The sequence below is a fragment of the Conger conger genome, chromosome 11 (genome assembly GCF_963514075.1).
Source record: "Conger conger chromosome 11, fConCon1.1, whole genome shotgun sequence".
Lineage (NCBI taxonomy): Eukaryota > Metazoa > Chordata > Actinopteri > Anguilliformes > Congridae > Conger > Conger conger.
Genome location: NC_083770.1, coordinates 18,537,931 through 18,556,982, shown reverse-complemented (window position 1 = coordinate 18,556,982; position 19,052 = coordinate 18,537,931). Strand labels below are relative to the sequence as shown.

The following is a 19,052-nucleotide window of genomic DNA, read 5'->3' as shown; positions in this document are numbered from 1 at the left end:
GTTAGTAATAAACCTATCCTGACCTAGCGTTAGTAAATTAGTAAAAGACATGCACAAGAAACATAAGGTAAACATGAACACATGGTTAGAATGTTAGTATTACCCAATCCTGATCTAAAGTTAGTAGATTAGTAAGTAGACACAGGAAAATGAAACAATTAGGGAAGCGTGGGAGAGAGGGAAAGCATGAACGCAAGGTTTGCAGAAAGACGTGAAAAAGTCTATGCTAATTAATGAACGGAACAACATAACATGAAACAAACGTAAATCGTGTATATAACGGGACATGACAAGAAAATGAAACTTAACAAGAAATAAAACATTAAAACATGGAGACACTAGACTAACATAATACGTGACATGACAATAAAATAACTAAGACAATAACTATACATGACACATGACATGACAAGCATAAAACATGACAGACTTGGCACCTGCCCACAGCGCCAAAACTACTAGTAACTGGTTTGCTGACCACGGTATTACTGTGCTTGATTGGCCAGCCAACTCACCTGACCTGAGCCCCATAGAGAATCTATGGAGTGGGGTACTGTCAAGAGGAAGATGAGAGACACTGGACCCAACAATACAGAAGAGCTGAAGGCCGCTATCGAAGCAACCTGGGCCTCCATAACACCTCAGCAGTGCCACAGGCTGATTGCCTCCATGCCATGCCGCATTGATGCAGTAATTTGTGCAAAAGGATCCACAACCAAGTATTGAGTGCATAAATGAACATAGTTTTCAGAAGGTCAACATTTCTGTATTATAAATCCTTTTTTTGATTGATAAATTGACCAAGCAGGCTCTTATACAGGATAAAACTGAGGTTGAGGTGCCATTCAGTAAGTCTGAAGCAAAGTCCTTCATATGGAAAAATAATGGTGGAGAGATGGGAGGAAAGGTGGGAAGGGGAGAACAAAGGGGAAGGCATTTATTGAAGATTCAAAGTAGAATTAGGACCCGGGAGAACAGGAGAAAGGAATAGATGAGAAGAAACAGTATACAAGATTACAGAAAAGGCACGGTGGACTGAACATATGGTTGGGAAACATAATACAGGGTATTGTGAATACTGTCAGGAGGCGCAGCATGTGATACTGCTGTGTGGTCAGTACAAAAGGGAGAGAGAGACATTAAATACGAATCGGAGGGCAAAGGGAATCAGATGAAGGTAAATATCAGGTTAAGATTCTGAATCAGAAGGTGGTAATGCACCTCTTATGTTGGATGCCAACTGCCAATAAACTCCCCCAAAGAAAGAAGAAGAAAAGCCAAGCAGCACAGATTCAGCAAATGTGCTCAGCAAATGTTCAAGGTAAAAATCCTGCATAGTATGCCCTAAAGAACACATAATTCAACAGGCAATTGACTTTTACAAATAAAAAGGCCTGATTGAATGTAGAGAGCTCCTGCCTGTGTAACAGGTCCTACTATTTTATATATGGTTTAACTGTTTATTTTGTTTAATAAAAAACATTTGCATTAGGATGTAACATCAAAGTATGATATGTTATAATACTATTGTATATGACCGCCTCTAATAGAGATTATGGAATGCACTCACAACAGAACCCAAGGTGGTGGAGAAATGTAACAAAACTCATCTATCATCATAATAATCCAAATTATATATAATCTGGGGCATCCCCTTGTCATTTGCCTCTCTGCCCATTGTCTTTATCTCTCTAATTGCTGAAATTGAACTTCATCAGAAAACTTCAGGTGGTGATCAGTTGACTGCTCTGCTCCTCTCTTCACCCGAGTTTCCAAGACATACAGCCGTTTTCATCAGGAATTTATTATTTTTTTTTAACATTAAATGAGAGAGAATATACACAGAACACTTCTTTTTTTTTTTACTTCACCTGCTGTAGCCTATCCACTTGGAGTTATGATGTGTTGTGTGTTCAGAGATGCACTTCTGCATACCACTGTTGTAATGTGTGATTATTTGCATTACTGTCACCTTCCTGACAGCTTCACGACAGGAAGGCCATTCTCCTCTGACATCTCTCATTAACAAGGCTGCTCACTGGATTTTTTTTGTTTTTTGCAAATTCTAGAGACTAGTGTGTGCATGAAGATCCCAGGAGCTCAGCAGTTTCTGAGATACTCAAACCACCCTGTCTGCAACCAACAATTTCTACGGTAAAAGTCCCAATTCAGTTAAAATTACCTGAAGCTCCTGACCCTTATCTACATGATTGTGTGCATTGCACTGCTGCCACACAATTGGCTGATTAGATAATCGCATGAATAAGTAGGTATAATGAAGTAACAATGTTCCTAATAAAGTGTGTATATAATATAATATAATATAATATAATATAATAACTTGTGCATGTTCGAAAGAAAATAAAAACATGTATTTTCTAAAGGAAATAAAAACATGAAAAAATGCTCTACCTCTGATCTAGCTGTTGTTCCATGGCATCACATGCATGATTTGTGCAGATTTGCGCAGTGACCACATGCAAAGAAGGAAAATTAAGAGGTAGCTATATATCATGGTTTAGGAGGCTTATTATAGTGTTGTTGAGATTAGCAGAGAAGAGAGGAAATGTGGAATATTCATATATTTTCTGAAAGAGACAGGGATATCAATGAGATTGTAGGAAATAATGGGAAATGAGAATGAACTCGGATGAAATCATCAGGTTTCCTGGCGGAGGCGGGGAATCCGTTTTTTCTGTTCGTTTGTTGGTTTGTTTGTTTATTTTCTTTTTGTGATATATTGTATACCAACAGAGGGCGATAATACGTCACGGATGTAAAACGCCCAAGTACAGCCAAAGCCCAAGGCTACATTCAACTGAAAAACTACTTTGCATACAGTTTGTGAAGCAACCATTACAAAGATGTTCGGAGATAAAACGTTTAAGTCCTTTACAATAGATTTTGACGCACCGAATGGGATTCACGTTTTCTCAAGCGGCGATGTTGTTTCAGGGCGAATTATTTTCGAATTATCAAAAGAAATAACAGTTAATTCGATCACTGTGATTGGAAAGGGAAAAGCGAAGGTTGCGTGGAGCACCGGGTCGAGTAAGCAAAGAAGACATTATTCTGCAAGAGAGGACTATTTTAACATGAAGAGCGACATCATACAACAAAACGGTTTGGCAGCTTTGTATCTTGTGTAGCTCACATTAGCTTGTTGTCTTTGCGAAGTGTTAAATTACATTTCCGTGTTTTTCGTTTACTGTGCAGTTGTAGTAGGGCAATTAACCAACAGCCTGTGCATTGTATGATTGCATTTGAGCAATTTTTTCCCCACCTTTACAGGGGCTATTGGTGGTGGCGAGACGGTCCTTCGCGAAGGAACGCATGTCTACCCATTCTCAATGCAGCTGCCACAAGGGTGTGTCCACAAATCCACTTTCAGGACAATTCAAACAAGAGATTATTCGGAAATGCCAACCTTATGATGACACGTTTTTCTTGATTTTGCAAATAGACATTTTCCGTCAGCATTTCAAGGCGTTCACGGCAGAGTGACCTACGCTTTGGTAGTTCAGATACACCGACCATGGCATTTGGCCGAGGAGTTCCGGGCAGAATTGAATTTTGTCAGCCACATAGACGCCAACCACCCACAACTGCTGGTAAGGCATTGTCTGTGCATGTCCATGTTGGCATAAAATTTCCACTTACCGTGAATAATAAGGAACAGTTTACATTCTGGGCAGATGCAGGGGAAACCGGGGAAACAAACACTTTTATTTTTTCGTTTAATTAAAAAATATATACACATATTACAGCAAAAAGTTAATCGATAATTTGACTATGGAACATCCGTATAATACAAGGATATTCCTGGCGATTACTACAGTTCAATCAAAAGTAGCGGCAGTGAAATTTTCAACGTGCCCCGACTACGGGTCTATATTTAGTTTGACTGCATTTGAAACCATTCATATGTAAATAATGTATCGGGAAAAATTGATTAGAGTGAGTGCGACATAAGACCGAATAAGTGCACGTGGAATATAAATGGTTGGCATTTTTATAGCGCCTTTTTCCAAAGCACTGTACAATTGATGCTTCTATTCACCCATTCATACACACACTCACATACCGACAGCAATTGGCTGCCATGCAAGGCACCGACCAGCTCGTCAGGAGAATTTGGGGATTAGGTGCCTTGCTCAAGGACACTTCGACACAGCCCGGGCGGGGGATCGAACCGGCAACCCTCCAACTGCCAGACAACTGCCAGCCCTTACTGCCTGAGCCAATGAGACGACTGCTCTTACTGCCTGAGCCACATCGCCCTTTATAGGCCTACAACGTTACATTAAAATATATTGTGGCTGATGCATTTATAATGTGTTGGAACACTATAGTTCTACTACTGCAAAACTGTACCATCTTATGAGCCACAAGCCAGTGATTTAAATGACGCATATGTCATCACACATTTTCAGTCATTATCATGCAAAAAAACATTACTTGCATGGTGCAAAAACACAGATTTGTTAATAACTCAACGTGTGCAAATCATCCTGCCGCTCACACATGATAATATAGAGATAATAGGTGAAAAGAAAGCCATCATTCTTGCATGTTGTCTCAACGTCTCCCCTACCTGAAAGGAAGTGATGGTTGACTTTCCAGGAACCATTGGCGGCTTCCAATAGCAAGGAGCTGTGTTGTCTCTGCTGTACTTCCGGGCCCATCTCCATGAATGCTGGTCTGGAGAGGAAGGGTTATGTTCCAGGTACTGGAAAACTCCTCACTAATGCAACATTTACTGTACTGTGGAATGACTTCACATTCACCCAGGACTGTGTCCCAATACTCAAAAACATTTAGTCTCCTTTCCTCCACTCGTCACCTTCTATTAACAGGAAGTATGGTGAGAGGCGACAAGTGGAGGAAAGAAGGATACATTTTTTAGAATATATGTTGAAATGTCACCCATGGTATACAACTTTCTGTCTTGGTCCAGGTAAACGGGTATAGTTCCGGTATCTATTGCTGAGCTAATTATGACTATCATAGTATTTATGGTGTTGAATTTAAGGGGCATCAAGACAGTACTGAAAGAAAGAGAAAAATGAAACCCAGGGACTAGTATTAAAATCTGCTTTATTTATTGAATATATGCGGTGATCGGCTTAGTAACCGTTTAGTGACAGCTGTTAAGGAGTCATTAGGTGTGGCACTGGTTTGTTGTTGTCTCACACCATCTCTTGCAGACACACAATTTGTCTGTTCAAAATGACCCTTAATCGCTTCTTTTACAGGCGAAATGATTCAGATCATCGCAGAGTTCGAGAACTCCTCTTCCCGGACAATCATTCCCACGGCAACACTCGTACAGACGCAGACCTTGAGGGAAGGCATCTCATGCCCAATAGTACAGGAGTGTGGGGCGACCAAATGCTGCGGATACCTGCTAATACACCCCTCACCATCTCAAACTGCCAGATTCTGGAGGTGGACTACTATCTGCAGGTAAGCATCAGTGTTGGACCAGTATATGGCATCCTTACATTAATTTGAGTGTTAATTCCTGACCATATTCACATCTTGATTCACGTGACTATTGTTCATGATGTTGTCCTAACTTGATTACAGGTGAGTCTGAAAATTCCCAATGGAGTCAACCTCAAGGTCATTATCCCTCTGGTGATTTGCTCTATTCCTGTGTACCGTCCTCCTGCAGACTTCTAAAAACCTCACAGATGCCATGGAAATCAGACTGCCACTATCCTCAGTACCTGAATGGGTCTGTGCCTTGCTTTTTTACATCATATGTGTAGGTTATGTGATATCACCACTTTTTCCATTCAAGCCAGGTCTGTACAGAATCTACCATTTCAGGGTTGCATTTTGGAGAATTTTGTAATCTGCCATTTTAATCTGGTTTAATACTCAGAACAACTGACGTGCGAACACTTTTTGATTTTATAACTTTGAAGCTATTTACTGCACAAATCAATTTCCTTACCTCAGCGAAGGTCGGAGTAGTGCTACAGAAGTATGTGTTTGCTGGATATCGCCAGACGAAAGGTCTCGTATTTGATTTGTAGATATTTACTGTGAATCTTTTATCTAGTTTTGAACGTTGATGCTCTTTTTAATCCTGATGACTCGAAAGTGAATGTGGCAGTCGACATTGGCTCAGGAGGTTAGAGCAGTTGTCTGGCAGTTAGAAGGTTGTCGGGTTTGATCCCACCCTGGGTGTGTCAAGGTGTCCCTCGCCGAGACACCTGACCCCCAAGTGCTTCTGACGAGCTGGTTGGTGCCTTGCATGGCAGCCAATCACCGTTGGTGTATGTGTGTCAATGGGTGAATGAGAATGAGATCAGTTGTACAGCGCTTTGGATAAAGGCCTTTACCTTTTGATGCTAGGTGAGATTTATCTTCATAAATAATAATTAATTCCATGCATATGTAAAAACATACCTGTACTTTTCTACATTATCTTACACAAGTAATGTGTAAAAATGATACATTTCACATTCATATCCCAAATGCCATCTATAGTGTCTGCTGTATGTCTACATGCAGCATTTGTAACTGGTGCCATACAGGCTCATATCGGATATAACAAACTGCTTTGACCTGGGCTTGGGTAGCAGATGACTGACATTTGCTGTATTTTAGTGAGTTTTAGTGTCTAGAAAAGTGCTATATACACTCAGTGATCACTTTATTTGGTAAACCAGCTTGTTAGTGCAAATATTTAATCAGCTGATCATGTGGCAGCAACTAAATGTATGCAAGCATGCAGACGTGGCAAAGAGGTTAAGCTGTATTTCAGACAAAATGTCAGATTTGGGGAAAAAAAGTGATCTAAGTGACCATGGAATGATTGTTGGTGCCAGACAGGGTGGTTTGAGTATCTCAGAAACTGTTGATCTCCTGGGATTTTCATGCACAACAGTCTCTAGAATTAGCAGAGAATAGTGCGAAAAAAAAACCCTTCTAGTGAGCAGAAGTTCTGCGGGTAGAAATACCTTGTTAATGAGAGAGATCAGAGGAGAATGGGCAGACTGATCGAAGCTGACAGGAAGGTGACAGTAACGCAAGTACAGATTTGGCAAATTTGGTCAAAGACTGATTGTCAGTGCATCATGCCTGAGACAGTTGAAAGGAAAAATACTGCATGGTATGCCTTAAAAAAGACAAAATACCAATCCCTGATCCTTCAACAGGCAATTGAGCTTCACAAATAATCTGTATAATATTATGTAATAATTATACAGATTTGTATAGTCTGTATAATTTGTGGACCAGGTCGTGTCATATAAGATGCTTTGCAATTGTCCTGTTTTCGTTTTCATTAAAAATATATCATGTAAGTCTTCCAAATAAAATAAAAACATTAAAAATGCTCTACCTCTGATCAAACTGTTGTTGGTCATGACATCATATACATAATTTCTGCAGATGCAGTTATCACAGGCAAAGAAGGGAAATTAAGAGCAACTGTATATATCATGGCTAAGAAGGCTTTGTTAGAGATGAAGGTTAGTATGCATGTATTGTAGGGTTAAGTAGATAAGCCAAGCAGTTAGTGTGGAGGAAGGCAATGGGGATGTGGCGGTTGTGCTGGGATATAGTACGACTGTCAGGTACATGAGCCAGCTATCTTCCAGTTATGGAAAACAAAGATTGCTAAATTGCATTAACATCACGTTAATTTTTCCTACAGACTCCCTAGTTTTCCATAATTGTCATTGTTACATGTGCCACCATTGCACAATTCTGTTTCTTTGCCTTGTAAGTAGGGTTTTTGAAAACTTCCCTTTTGTCTTATTTGCTGTACCGAATGTTTGAAAGGAATTAAAAAAGGAATTCCACGGTCCTACGCTTGGTCCACAAGTTCACATGCAGCAGAAGTCATGGGACCAACTGGCATATTGACTACTTGCAAGGTAAGCAAAATATTACAGAATTTCAGTGAACTGATAACTTTTAATGTTGATGAATTAATATATTTTGTTAGTGTAGCTCACCGGTTTAAAGTCCATTTTCTACTCGATAATGCACGATAATCACAATTACTCAACTTTTCACCCTAAAAATATTCAAGTAAAGACATTTAAAAAAAAGACTTGACTTGGACTGGCCTTTTCCGGGCGAGGTAGCTTGGTAATTGTGTGAAGTTGAATTGAATTCAACTTTAATTGTTGATAAATTAATACATTTAGTAAGTGTACCTCACCGGTTTAAAGTCCACTTTCTACTCGTCACTCTAAAAATATTAAAATAATGACATAAAAAAAGACTTGAGACTTGCCCTGTAAGACTTGAGACTTGACTTGGACTTGCCCTATAAGACTTGAGACTTGACTTGGACTGGCCCTGTAAGACTTGAGACTTGACTTGAACTTGCTGAAAATGACTTGGGCACAACTCTGTCCCCGACGGATGAAAAGATCCACATACAGGTAGAGCAGGTTCGATTCAAGGGGTGCCAGCATTTGGGATCTTTGGTGTCAAGAGGCTTTCAAACCATGTGTCTGGCTATACTGCAGAGATTTTGGCAATAGTTAGCACTGCAATAGATGGAGGAGAGGAAGCCTTAACTGGTGGTGATTTGTACTGATTGAACTTCAATGCTGCAAAGCTTATACTCATTATAGCAGACATGATATACAGGTGCATCTCAACAAATTAGAATTTCGTGGAAAAGTTCATTTTTTTCACGTAATTTAATTGAACTTCATATATTCTCGAAATCCAAAACATTATATTCAAAAATCAAGTATCTCAAAATATTAGAAGACCAATAAAAAAAAAAGGATTTGTAATACAGAAATATTGATTTTCATGATCTGTAATCATCAAGATTTAAAAAAAGGCCTGAAATATATCATGAATCTCGAATATATTAATTGAATTTTAATTAAATTAAGGAAAATTAACTTTCCCACGATATTCTACTGAAAACTAAGGTTGAGGTGCCATTAAGTAAGTCTTTCATATGGAAAAATAATGGTGGAGAGATGGGAGGAAAGGTGGGAAGGGGAGAACAAAGGGGAAGGCATTTATTGAAGATTCAAAGTAGAATTAGGACCAGAGAGAACGGCAGAAAGAAATAGACGAGAAGAAACAGTTCATACAAGATTACAGAAAAGGCACGGTGGACTGAACAAAAGACCGCATATGGTTGGCAAACATAATACAGGGTATTGTGAATATTGTTAGGAGGCGCAGCATGTAATACTGCTGTGTGGTCAGTACAAGGGAGAGAAAGACATTAAATACGAATCGGAGGGTAACGGGAATCAAGAAAATAAACAGTAAGATTTTATAGTACGGGGAGTTCATCACAGAGGGAGGGGCTAATGCACTTTTTTTGGTTTCTGGGGGAAACAGGATCAGAAAATAGGATATAGATGAAGATAAATATCGTGCTAAGACACTGAATCAGTAGGTGGCGCTAATGCACCTCTTATGTTGGATGCAACCCGCCGATAAACTCCCCCAAAGAAAGAAGAGGAAGAAAAGCCAAGCAGTAGCTATCTTTAACTGGAAAATTACTTTGTGTATTCTTTACTTTGAAAAGCAAACATTACGAAGATGTTCAGAGATGCGTTTAAATGTTTTACAGTAGATTTCGACGCACCAAATGGGAGAGACGTCTTCACATGTGGCGATGTTATTTCGGGGCGAATTATTTTCGACCTATCAAAAGAAGTAAGAGTTACTAAGATCAGTATGACCGCAAACGGAAAGGCGAGGGTTGCGTGGACCGCTGACCGTCGAAAGAATAGAACACATTATTCTGCAAAAGAGGACTATTTTAACACGACATGCGACATCATGGAACAAAAAGGTTGATAGTTTCCTAAATTGTATACATTAGCTCGCTGTTTTGGCGAAGTGTTAAATTAATTGTCCGTGTTGTGCATGTAGGCTACTGTGCCTTGTCGTTGGATAACTATCCAGCACCATGTACATTGTAGGATCGATTTTGACTGTTAATTGTTCTTTTTATTTCCAACTTTACAGTGGCTATTGGTGCTGGCAAGATTCTCCTTCGCGGAGGAACGCATGTCTATCCATTTAGATTCCAGCTACCACACGGGTGTGTACATGCCGATTTATGAACTCCGCTTTCTGGACATTTCACTCACTGTAATGGCACAATATTGTATTTTTACAAATTACTCCGAAAGCCCAACCCGATGCTGATACACACGTTTTTTCCTTGGTTTTCTAAATAGAAATTTCCCGTCAGCATTTCAAGGAGTTAAAGGCAGAGTGATGTACACTTTGGTCGTTGAGATACATAGACCATGGCATTTCGCCAAGGAGTTCCGGACGGAATTGAATTTTGTCAGCCACATAGACGCCAACCACCCACAACTGCTGGTGAGACATCGCTCCGTGCATTTACATATTGTCACGTGTCCATTGTTAGTATTTGTAATACTGCATCATGTGTTGGATGAATGAAAAACTTTTGTTATCCGTGCTATTTGAATTGCCTGGTTCTCTGTTGGGGTGAGGCACTTTGTTGTCTGACAACTATTGACCCTTGTTATCACGTCGTAAGGAGCTGACGGTAATTTATCTTGTATATGTAAACATTTCAAGATAAAGTTCTAAACTAACTGTTAATTGGTTCGGAAAATTTCTGCATTTTGGTTTGGGGCAAGTGTTTTACGTTTTAGAAGTGATGTGAGGTGACCTGGTGCAAAATGGCCGCCATGCATCACCAAGATGAGTGCTTCACATTGGTTGCAGTTGAATTCCCCCTTCAATGTAAGGACTAAGGAGGACTAAGCCACCTATGCTGCCAGTCTCCATTGAAGGGGTCAATGTGGAGGTGGTCAGCACATACAAATACCTAGGGGTACACCTGGACAATAAACTGGACTGGTCAGCCAACACTGATGCACTCTACAGGAAAGGGCAGAGTCGGCTCTACTTCCTCAGGAGGCTGCGGTCTTTCAATGTCTGCAGTAAGCTGCTCTGGATGTTTTACCAGTCTGTCATCGCCAGTGTCCTTTCTTATGCCGTTGTGTGCTGGGGAGGCAGCATTGAGAAGAGGGATGCTGGGCGACTGGAAAGGCTGGTAAGGAAAGCTGGCTCTGTAGTTGGAATGGAGCTGGAGTGCTTAATATCAACAGCAGAGAAAAGGACACAGAACAGGATGCTGGCAATCCTGGACAATGACCGCCATCCACTATATAACACACTTAACAGACAGAAGAGCATCTTCAGCAGCAGACTCTTGTCTCTGACATGCTCAACAGACAGGTTAAGAAGGTCCTTTGTTCCATGGACCATTCAGTTATACAGTGGTGAGAAAGTATTGCCCCCTTCCTGATTTTATTTTTTATTTTTTTGCATGTTTGTCACACTTAAATGTTTCTGATCATCAAACAAATTTAAATATTAGTCAAAGACAACACAAGTAAACACAAAATTAGTGTTTTTATTATTAAGGTAGACAAAAAATCCAAACCTACATGGCCCTGTGTGAAAAAGTGATTGCCCCCTAAACCTAATCACTGGTTGGCCCACCCTTAGCAGCAACAACTGCAATCAAGCGTTTGCGATAACTTGCAATGAGTCTCTTACAGCGCTGTGGAGGAATTTTGGCCCACTGATCTTTGCAGAATTGTTGTAATTCAGCCACATTGGAGGGTTTTCGAGCATGAACCGCCTTTTTAAGGTCATGCCACAGCATCTCAAAAGGATTCAGGTCAGGACTTTGACTAGGCCACTCCAAAGTCTTCATTTTGTTTTTCTTCAGCCATTCAGAGGTGGACTTGCTGGTGTGTTTTGGATCATTGTCCTGCTGCAGAACCCAAGTTCGTTTCAGCTTGAGGTCACGAACAGATGGCCGGACATTCTCCTTCAGGATTTTTTGGTAGACAGCAGAATTCATGGTTCCATTTATCACAGTCTTCCAGGTCCTGAAGCAGCAAAACAGCCCCAGACCATCACACTACCACCACCATATTTTACTGTTGGTATGATGTTCTTTTTCTGAAATGCGGTGTTACTTTTACGCCAGATGTAATGGGACACACACCTTCCCAAAAGTTCAACTTTTGTCTCGTCAGACCACAGAGTATTTTCCCAAAAGTCTTGGGGAACATCAAGATGTTTTCTGGCAAAATTGAGACGAGCCTTAATGTTCTTTTTGCTCAGCAGTGGTTTTCGTCTTGGAACTCTGCCATGCAGGCCATTTTTGCCCAGTCTCTTTCTTATGGTGGAGTCATGAACACTGACCTTAACTGAGGCAAGTGAGGCCTGCAGTTCTTTGGATGTTGTTGTGGGGTCTTTTGTGACCTCTTGGATGAGTCGTCGCTGCGCTCTTGGGGTAATTTTGGTTGGCCGGCCACTCCCGGGAAGGTTCACCACTGTTCCATGTTTTCGCCATTTGTGGATAATGGCTCTCACTGTGATTCGCTGGAGTCCCAAAGCTTTAGAAATGGCTTTATAACCTTTTCCAGACTGATAGATCTCAATTACTTTCTTTCTCATTTGTTCCTGAATTTCTTTAGATCTCGGCATGATGTCTAGCTTTTGGTCTACTTCACTTTGTCAGGCAGGTCCTATTTAAGTGATTTCTTGATTGAGAACAGGTATGGCAGTAATCAGGCCTGGGTGTGGCTAGAGAAATTGAACTCAGGTTTGATAAACCACAGTTAAGTTATGTTTTAACAGGGGGGGGCAATCACTTTTTCACACAGGGCCATGTAGGTTTGGATTTTTTTTCTCCCTTAATAATAAAAACCTTCATTTAAAAACTGCATTTTGTGTTTACTTGTGTTGTCTTTGACTAATATTTAAATTTGTTTGATGATCTGAAACATTTAAGTGTGACAAACATGCAAAAAAAAAAAAGAAAAGAAGAAATCAGGAAGGGGGCAAACACTTTTTCACACCACTGTACAACATCACACAAAACGGGAGGAGAGAATTGGACTTTTCAGCATGAGTCTCTTTCTGCTCCTTCCACCACATCACCTTTGTCTACCATCCTCTATCCATTATCTGTCTGACTGTCCTAACAGGCTATATTAGCCCCCTACACAATCTGGACTGTAATCCTCTCTTTTACCCCTGTTGACTTTTCTACATGCTGTACCTTTATAATTTTATTTGACCTTCCTTAGCTCTTTTATGCTTAAATTATATTATTATTATTATTATTATTCTTTGTTAAGCAATTATTTTATGTTCACACTCATTGTATGCCCCTAGTCATACTTAACAACAAGCACAACCTGCACTGAGTAAATCCCTGCACTCTTTTCTGTTTACTGTTTACTTTGTGTGCAATGGTGGTAGTGCAAAAGTACAGTCTACCATAGCACCTTATCATGGTCAATATATCACAGGGCCAGTCCCTACTAGGCCTTTGTAATCACTTCACATGCTCTTTACTTCTTACTTTTCTGTGAGTGATTTTGATCTTTATGTGTGTGAGATATGTGTGTATATGTGTGTATGTATAAGCTACTGGATGCCTAAAATTTCCCTCGGGATGAATAAAGTATCTATCTATCTATCTATCTATGAAAGGTGATGTTGAAATATTCTTCTTATTATTATCTCCTCGATTCACTTGAAATATGCCATGCTTCAGATTTCACCCTGGTCCAGAGAGCCAGAGACACTGCTAGTCTTTTACATTTTTTATGGATTAGGGGACAATGGCAACAATTTCATCTGACAGTAATATTGAGCAACATATGAAACTTGATTTTAAAGATGCCTTTTGGATTTTAGGCGCTTGCTCTTTTGCATTCATTATGCAAGTCCCTGTGCATGTGTTATCATATTTGAATACTTGGCAGGATTTTCACACCCGAGACCACCAGTGGAAAATGGCATACTGAGGGGAGAAATTTCAGAATGCAAATGCATTGTATCCATATTGCTACCAATATGTGCCAGTATGAAGAGGTATCCAAAGTGGTGTTTTTTTTAAATATGCAAAAATGAAGGATTGCCACTTTACCTGTAATTGGCATCCTCTTCAGGTCCAAGAAACTAGGTTAGGTGATTTACCTGTGTAAGTAAATGTTTTAATTCATTAATGAAGTACTGAGCATCAGATATGCACGGTCTGTGGCTTTTAGCATACCTTAGCTTACATACCGCCACATAAATCGTAATGGACTGATGGTTGACTTCTCACCTTTCTTATCCAGGCACCGCTGTCTGCGTCCAAAAGCAAGGAGCTGTATTGTTTCTGCTGTGCCTCAGGGCCCCTCTCCATGGACGTTCGTCTGGAGAGGAAGGGTTACGTTCCAGGTACAACTCCCCACTAATGCAATTTTTAATCTACCAAGAAGGCAACATGTGTTCTGCAGAGAATTCATTAATATTGATGAAGCTAAACCATTCTGGTTCTACTGCTGAGGTAATTATGACTTTATTACAGTATTTGTGGTGTTCAATTTAAAGGGTGTCAAGAGATATACTGTGTACTAAAAGACATCTTTCCAGGGTGTTGATATAAAGTAATACATTTTTGAATACAGTTCAGTATATATGGAGAATGCAAGGTAAAGCATTGACACTTTTAGGCTTAGTGGCCTTTTAGTGACGGCTGTTAAGGAGGCACCCTAAATCGCTCCTCTTTCACAGGAGAAATGATACAGAGAGTTCGAGAACTACTCTTCCCGGACAATCGTTCCCAAGGCAACGCTCGTGCAGGCGCAGAACTTCTACACTACGAACAGATCAGAAAGGAGACATGTACCTAAAGAACTCGTCAAGGTCAAGGGAAGGCATCTCATGCCCAATAGTACAGGAGTGTGGGGCGACCAAATGCTGCAGATACCTGCTAATACACCCCTCACCATCTCAAACTGCCAGATTCTGGAGGTGGACTACTATCTGCAGGTAAGCATCTCCAGAGTGTTGGACCAGTTGGCATCCTTAAGGCAATTCCACAGTCACTGACTTTACAACTGCTGGATATTTTGGTGGTAAAGCCCAATAAGACATAATAGACTGATAAGAGTTATTGACACCTGAGTGTTATAAAGGCATATGCCAGTCTCTTATGTAGCTGTATTGGGCTTTACCACCCAAATATCCGGCAGTTGTAACATCAGTCACTGTGGAATTGCCCCTTACATTAATTTGAGTATTAATTTCTGACCACAGTCACATATTGATTCAGGTGATTCATATTGTTTACAGGTGGGTCTGAAAATTCCCTATGGAACCAAACTTGAAGTCATCATCCCTCTGGTGATTTGCTCTATTCCGGTGGACCGTCCTCCCGCGGTCTTCTAAAAACCTCACAGATGCCTTGGAAATCAGACTGCCACTATCCTCAGTACCTGAATGGGTCTGTACCTTGTGTTGTTTTTATAGGTTTTTGTAGGTTGTGGGATATTGCCACTTTTCCAATTTACATGAGGTCTGTACAGGACATTTCAGGGTTATATTTTCTGTCTGGGTTTTACTTCTGCCATTTCTGTACAGTAGAACCTCAGAGAACCCAAACCCAAAGTCCGATATTGCAAAAGGTATGGAATCGGAATACAACATAAATACCCAATGACGACTGCAAAACGTGAACGTGTGACACTATTAAATGCGAGAAATCTGTAAATGATATTAGAATGACAGTAGTTAGGGCGTGGTGCTGTCGCGTGGCTAAGCGTTGGACATTCGTGCAGGGACTTGGCCGGGAGGTTCACTGCATGCGGTTCGGAGCTTGAGACCATGCGGCTTGAAGAAGGCATGTGGATCTCTTTCCAGCTGCGGCAGTGTTTCCTCAATATGCAAGGGCGATTTAAATAAATGGTACAATTGGCCACCAAAAGTACAGTGGTTACTCCCTGTGGACAAGGGAATGAGCTTAACGGCTCTTGCTAAAGAAATGCCTACAAGAAAAGTTTGCTGTCGGATGGTAGTGAGAAGCAGGCAAATAATTTTAACTTCAGGAAAGGTTGCGCCTCTCTGATGGCTGTGGCCGATGCGAGTGGCAGCTTTCACTTCCACTTTCCATTTGCGTTCATCCACAAGAGTGTTAAACCTTGTTGCGTTGTCAACATCTCGACGGATTTGATTCTGATTTCGCTATTTTACAAGTTTAGCCTATTGTTGGTTATTTGATTGCCCTTTATATGACCGTTACTGTTTGGCCATTGTGGTTATTGATTTATTATTACTCAAAATAAACTGAGCTTAAGTAAATATTTAATATTGAATATTTAATGAATATCCAATTTTGAGTTTCAGAGTTTTCTCTGAAGTTCTATTGTATCTCGTACCGCCTGGTCCTTGATTTAATATTAGAGTTGCTCCGATACCAGTATCGGAAATGCCTCCGATACAGCCCAAAAAGCTGGATCGGGTATCGGCGAGTACGCCTGTCTATTCACCGATCAATAAGTATCTTGGCAATATGGCAATATTTTACACTGGAAAATTCCGCCAGTAAAACGGCGATGAGCTTTGGTTTCGAGGGGTGGCACTAGTGTTGCCAATTTCAACACCAGCAATCTTATAAAGCATTTGAAGGTGCATCACACGGCAGTGCACGATCGGAAGTAAAGGGGAATGGAGTTTTAAACATTAGGTTCACAGAAGATCTGCGGTAAACTGAACGTGAATTCAAACTACCGGCAAACTGAACGTAGCGCTCCACTATGCTGTATCTACATAAAAATAAAAGTAGCTCATACATCATTGGACAAATGCTGCATGGAATATTACAATACGCTGTTTCCATTCTGAACTAGCAATATGCAGCCATTTCAGAGGGTTAAGAATGCAAACACCGCAGGGAATTGAATGCTGAAGTACTATAGTTATCAAATCTTTTTTGTGTGTTTTAAATCTAACTGTTTCACTTATGGCTCATTGTATAGCATTTCTTCATCCACTATGCGATATCTGCATAAATAAATGAAGCAATACATTATCATTAGTCTATTTATCCATTGGATATTGAAAGCGAAAATTCCCTGATTTCAGAAAAACATGGGCCATGTTAATCTCACCACCACGATTGTCCCACGCCATATAAAATGCATTGGCAAAGTTTACCGTTCCATAAAAATATATGAAATTGTATAGAAACCTGTATTGGCATAAAAGTAAAATCATTATACCTATGGTATAATAGACCCGCATATTATATCAGGCAAGTTCTTAACAGCAGCATATTTACAGATTTAATGCCAAATCAAGTCTATAAAAACATGAAGAATTATCATTTTAACTGATGCATTTAAAAAAATGACACACAATTGACCAGCATGCCGTAAACTACGGCAATTAGGCTATTATCTGACTTACAATGTTAACATTTAACTATTGAGATGGCCCTAAATTAAGTTAGAAAATTAAATTTAAATTTGTCAGTACTCCAGTTAAAAAGAAAAAAAAGAAAAGATACGACCCCTAGCGGTTATAAGCAGTATAAGTTACACATGGTTAAATGTTATATACGTATATATCTTTTATTTATTTATTAACGCACAGGTATAGGATCGGTACTCGGTATTGGCCGATATGCAAGTTCAGGTATTGGAATCGGTATCGGGAAGGAAAAAAAATGGTATCATTACATCTCTATTAAATACTCAGAACAACTGACCTGCACACTTTTAGTTTTTTCATTTTGTGCTGTTCGAAGTGCTTCCAGATCCTTTCCCTGGATCCATCAATTGCCTTATTTCCGAGGTCAGAATACTACTCGTATTTGATTTGCAAATATTTACTGTCAACCTTTGATCTGTTTTTCAGTGTTGCTCCTGTTTTTTATCTGATGACTGGAGAGTAAATGTGGTGTTATTAATTCCACACAAACACAAAGATACTTTTCAACATTAAGTAATACATTGTGTTTTATTTATACCTTTTCATATTGTAACTGTTTGACAATTTTCAGTCTTGCTGGGATGCTGATCCATTTTTTAACAGAGAAATTCAGGGAACAACATGTGTGTTTGCTTGGATGTGACATCCAGGCAGTACCTTTAGCTGAAGTAATGAAGATTAAAGTGAAAACATTCAGCACAGTCCGCAAAACAAGCCAAAACTGTCCAAAATACTTATGGACTGCACTCTGTGTGGCTTGGTGATATAGACAAGCTGTCGTTTATCTAAGAACAGGGGAAATAATGTTTTGGTGTGTGTGTGTTGTGTGAAGAGCTGAGCTAGTAATAGCCAATATTACCAATAGCGTTTATAAATTAGGGTAGAAATTGTGTATATACAATTAAAGAAATACAAGTATTTACAAATATATAGCATCTAAAGCTTCAGAATGGGCATATCTTAGGGGGCATTTTAAAGGCATACTATATAGGATGTTTGGCCTTGCTTTTGTCCTGTGTTTACAATCAAAGAAGTCTCCTCTGTCCTCAACCCCACCCTCTCACCTCAGATTTTATCTGTTTTTCCCATAGCTGTCACCATTGAAGAAGAGCAGTTTTTTTTTTGTTTTTTTTAATGAGCCCTGCTGGCTTGTGATGTTGCTTGTGATTCCCCTCACTGGAGTAACTAGCTAGCTACAAACACTCTGCTGAAACCTGATCCCATCCCACAGGCTCAAGCCACAACAACCCATGGTTGTTGTACATTTCCGAGGCAAAAATCCTCCATAGCATGCCTTTATTTGCATAATTAAAAAGGCCTGGCTGCTGTTTGTGTAATAGTGACTATTTCATAGGTGGTTAATTTAAAAAATGTTCAATGAATAAGAATATTAGCATTTAGGATGTAATCTCTCTTCTCAGTCTTTTCTACACTTTTCAGAGAAGCAGAAAAGTCTGGTATTTCTTTTGAATACCAATGTAATCTACCTCTTCTGTAACATATTATGTTTAGTATCGCTGCGGGTTTTCCTCTTGACACGGTAACGTAGATTTTTTTAAATTGCTCATTTGAACAGCAAGGGTTAGGGCTTGAGCCAGGTTGTTTGTCTATTACCTGTTAATCACTTCTACTGGTTGCATGCCTGTAGAGTGATTGAACATTTGTCTTAGGTAACTTAAATAGCTGTGGAATTTATCAGTAGATTAGCTTTGATTTGGTATTGCTTGTGAGCAATTGTAGGCCATTTAAATAGGCGTGTCAGAGCGACGCTA

The 19,052-nt window shown here is 39.8% G+C and overlaps 2 protein-coding genes and 1 long non-coding RNA gene across 3 annotated transcripts; all 3 read left to right on the top strand.

Annotated features, from left to right (window-relative positions):
- Positions 1–2,864: 2,864 nt before the first annotated feature.
- Positions 2,865–6,429, top strand: LOC133140022 (arrestin domain-containing protein 3-like). Its single transcript, XM_061259538.1, has 6 exons — positions 2,865–3,123; positions 3,292–3,367; positions 3,464–3,611; positions 4,624–4,726; positions 5,256–5,466; positions 5,590–6,429. Exons 1-6 carry the CDS (start codon positions 2,865–2,867, stop codon positions 5,591–5,593), a joined length of 801 nt encoding a protein of 266 aa, XP_061115522.1. The 3' UTR covers positions 5,594–6,429.
- Positions 6,430–9,468: 3,039 nt separating this feature from the next.
- On the top strand, positions 9,469–14,597 carry LOC133139914 (arrestin domain-containing protein 3-like; the record flags this gene model as incomplete). Its single annotated transcript, XM_061259390.1, has 5 exons — positions 9,469–9,802; positions 9,979–10,054; positions 10,194–10,341; positions 14,145–14,247; positions 14,584–14,597. Coding segments are annotated over exons 1-5 (597 nt in total), but the record flags the coding sequence as incomplete, so codon positions are not given.
- Positions 14,598–14,603: 6 nt separating this feature from the next.
- LOC133140651 (uncharacterized) lies at positions 14,604–17,351 on the top strand. The gene is made up of 2 exons (XR_009710020.1): positions 14,604–14,841; positions 15,145–17,351. It is a non-coding gene; the product is annotated as an uncharacterized LOC133140651 (long non-coding RNA).
- The last annotated feature ends 1,701 nt before the right edge of the window (positions 17,352–19,052 follow it).